This window comes from Octopus bimaculoides, chromosome 8, assembly GCF_001194135.2.
Source record: "Octopus bimaculoides isolate UCB-OBI-ISO-001 chromosome 8, ASM119413v2, whole genome shotgun sequence".
In the NCBI taxonomy this organism is placed as follows: Eukaryota; Metazoa; Mollusca; class Cephalopoda; order Octopoda; family Octopodidae; genus Octopus; species Octopus bimaculoides.
In genome coordinates, this window is record NC_068988.1 from 20,950,539 (window position 1) to 20,954,366 (window position 3,828).

A 3,828-nucleotide genomic window follows, 5' to 3' on the forward strand; every position below is an offset into this window, starting at 1 on the left:
GTTCAGTCCCACTGTGTGGCACCTTGGGCAAGTGTCTTCTACTATAGCCTTGGGCCGACCAAAGCCTTGTGAGTGGATTTGGTAGATGGAAACTGAAAGAAGCCCGTCGTTAATATGTATATATATGTATGTGTGTGTGTGTGTGTGTGTGTGTGTGTGTGTGTGTGTGTGTTTGTGTCTGTGTTTGTCTCCCCAACTTCACTTGACAACCGATGCTGGTGTGTTTATGTCCCTGTCACTTAGCAGTTCGGCAAAAGAGACCGATAGAATAAGTACTAGGCTTACAAAGAATAAGTCCCGGGGTCGTTTTGCTCGACTAAAGGCGGTGCTCCAGCATGGCCGCAGTCAAATGACTGAAACAAGTAAAAGAGTAGAAAGAGAGTAAACCCTGTATTAAACCATCCAGTATCATTTGCCCCGCTAAGGTAGTGCCTCACAGGGATCAGCAACGTACACTCTTAATCCTTAGCTAAAAGTTCATTCTTTTGCTGTAGTAGGGTAGTGAAATAAATGAGACAGAACTTCTCTTGGGTAAGATAGCATATTGCAGGTAGTTTTACACATTGGGAAAAATTGAACAAAGCATTTTGCAAGGTAACAAATCAATAGTCTATTCTCTAGAACTGTCACTGTTTACACTGGTGAGTATTAATCAAAATTAAGTGGACTTATAGCCAAGATGTGGTAAATGTGTTGTATTCACAATCATCAGAACATGGGTTTGATTCCCAGGATGGACAGTGTGTTATGTTGTGCTGGGACCGGTATGTCAAAGAATAGACCCAATGTTTTCTCTGCACATCATAAAAAGCAACTAAATGAGGTTGAGGTAGAATTTGCACTTTGACCTTGTAAAATTCTCAACATCAAATGACTGTCCAAACTGACCCATGGATTGGAGGCTTGTCACCCAAGTGGGGCAGAGATGTCAGCCACCAGGAGGAGTAGGGAATCACCAACAAATGGTGGATGCAGCAACTCATTTTTACAGCGCATGCCATCCCCTACTACTGCTACTACAACTACTACTACTGCAGCCAAGATGACTCACAGTTACATAAACTTAGCTTTTCGGACTTAAGTGTCTTAGCTACAAAACAGAGCTAATATTTGTGACAGGATACAAGCACCAAGAACTGTTAGTTGCCAATATCATATTGACTTAACCATTTATGCTCTCTTCATCATTAAGCATAATAGTAACAATTATTTCTACCACAGGCACAAGGCCTGCAATTTTGTAGGAAGGGTGCCGGTCGATTATCTCAACCCCAGTGTTCAATGGGTATTAATTTTGTAAACCGCAAAAGAATGAAAGCAAAGATGCTCCTGATGGAATTTGAACCCAGAATGTAAAGAGCTAAAAGAAATGTTGTTAAGCGTTTAGGCCAATATGGTAATTATTCTGCCTTTGGCATGATAGTGACAATAACGACATCCAACATAGGTAAATGCTAGATGTCCTTGAAAGAAATATTGTCTTTAAAATAAATCGACCTAGAAATTGATAGATATTTATTTTATCCGGGAAAGATGAAAGAAAAAGACAGCAAGGCATCATTTGAATGGAGTGTAAAAGAATACACATCTTCAACAGATGCTTGACAATCTGGTATAATGTTTAGTATTGTTGTTGTCTCCAGCATGCATTTAATAATCACAATATTCGCAAATTATCAAAGAGATAGCTTATGTGAGGATTGATACCCATTTTGAATATCTATTGCACACCTTTTAGATTTAAGTAACCTTTCATTTGCAGAGATGATGACGATGATGATGATAGATCAACCCTGTTTGATCAAAAGCATTCCAACCATGAACATCCAGTTATTTGAGGTTTATGTAGGACGACATTGTCCACTGAGTCCATTTTTAAGATGGTTATGTAATGTGATATTGATTTAGCCTCTATTTCTATCATAAGTTGAACTTCTTTTTTGTTAACAAGGAAGGGTTGTGTTGCAAAGGAAAGAGTAAGAAGAAATGAAACTAAGATTCTAAGGATTTTCTTGGTCATTGTGCCAATCACCAAGCAGAAAGAATGTAAGCCACTCTGTACTCAGTGGATGCCACCTCATTATCATCGTTTAACGTCTGCCTTCCATGCTAGCATGGGTTGGACAATTTGACTGAGGACTGGTGAACCAAATAGCTGCACCAGGCTCCAATCTGATTTGGCAGAGTTTCTACAGCTGGATGCCCTTCCTAACGCCAACCACTCCGAGAGTGTAGTGGGTGCTTTTACGTGCCACCGGCACAAAGACCAGTCAGGCGGTACTGGCAACGGCCAGACTCAAATGGTGTATTTTACATGCCACCTGCACAGGAGCCAGTCCAGCAGCACTAGCAATGATTTCACTCGAATGTCTTTACACGTGCCACCAGCACAAGTGCCAAGAAGGCGACACTGGGCACACAGTGCCATCACGATTTCGCCTTTGCTTTCCCCAACAGGTCTTCGCAAGCCGAGATTGAAATTAAAGAGAGGGTGTGAGATTATGTTCCAAATATTGAAATACCTTTCAGAAGTATTACCCTACCCATGAGTTTAGGTTACTAACTACCTGGTGACATGTTTCTGTGAAAAATACTGACAGTCATTAAACATTTCTGGGAAACAAGCCGTTGACAGGAAGTAACAGTTTGGACCCCAGTAAAGCAAAGCACTAACCAAAAGGCCTCCTGCAATAAAGTTTGATGATAGGAACAGACCTCCAGCTGTAAAACACTTGCTTCATTCAACATTTATGCAGATAACCTGATTTACAGAATTATTTTATGGTAACACAGTAAAAGAAATAGCTTGTAAGTGTGTGTGTGTATGAGAGAGAGAGAGAGAGAGAGTATAGAAAATCATGTGTAAGTGTATGATATTGGAATTTGTGTGCCATACAGTGTCATATATGAGTGGTATATTTGTGTTTATGTATATGGTATAATAGTATAGTATAGTGTGGTACACTTATATGTGCACCAGAGCATAGTATTTAGATAAAACAGAATAGTTCATAACAAGACTAGCTGAACCTTCTTAAGCTTTTCAACCAATGACAGACGTTATCTCACCATTCATTCCACAGCCTTTAAGTGGTATCAGAGTTTCAAATCCAGCTACATAATACGTGATATCACTAGTATCAATAAAAGGAGGATACTGACACAAGAAGTTCAGATTTATGAAAGATTAAGAGCAGCAAACACCAGCACCTACCACCACCACAACCATTTTTATCATCTCAAACCTTTGAATCTATTTAATCATTACAAAAATATATATTTTTTTTTACTTACCACTACTACTACTTGCTTCAACTTTTTGCTTTCTGGTTAAATCATTCCTTCTAAACATTCCTTAACTCGGGTCAACTCATAACATATAACATAAAAACCTAACTGAATGAATAGGTTAGGACTTGCGCTTAACTTGAGATTGATAATCTCTAAGTATCATCAATTCAGCAGGTGGGTTTATATATATATACATATATATTATCATTAACTACATTAAGTTCTATAATGAATAAAATTAAAAACAGAAAGGAAAGAGAAAAGCAACTTTAAGCAAATGCAACTTGTACTTTTTTCTCACCATCCTCTACCACGTGTATGAGAGTTAAGAATAAAATATTTCCAGTATTAAAACAAAAAATAAATCAAAAGATTAATCATTGTATTACACAAAGACTTGCTAACATTTTTCCCCTGCTGTTCCCAGACTATATATATATATATATATATATATATATATTATTTCAGAGTCAACTCCTAGCAAATACAGAACATGAGAATAAGTATTTAAAAAAAAAAAAATTAAAAAAACATAGT

General features: G+C 37.7%; 1 protein-coding gene across 2 annotated transcripts in view; it reads right to left on the minus strand.

The window, feature by feature from the left end:
• Window positions 1-3,828, minus strand: part of LOC106872032 (tyrosine-protein kinase Abl) — a 341,811-nt gene that overhangs the window by 303,814 nt on the left and 34,169 nt on the right. The window contains exon 1 of one of the 2 annotated variants that reach the window (XM_052969985.1): window positions 3,295-3,474. The exons of the other annotated variant lie outside the window; for it this stretch is intronic. Within the exon in view, the coding sequence (XP_052825945.1) occupies window positions 3,295-3,352 (58 nt within the window). The 5' untranslated portion in view covers window positions 3,353-3,474. Of the gene's footprint in view, window positions 1-3,294; window positions 3,475-3,828 lie in introns of those variants that run through there. 2 annotated transcript variants of the gene reach the window in all.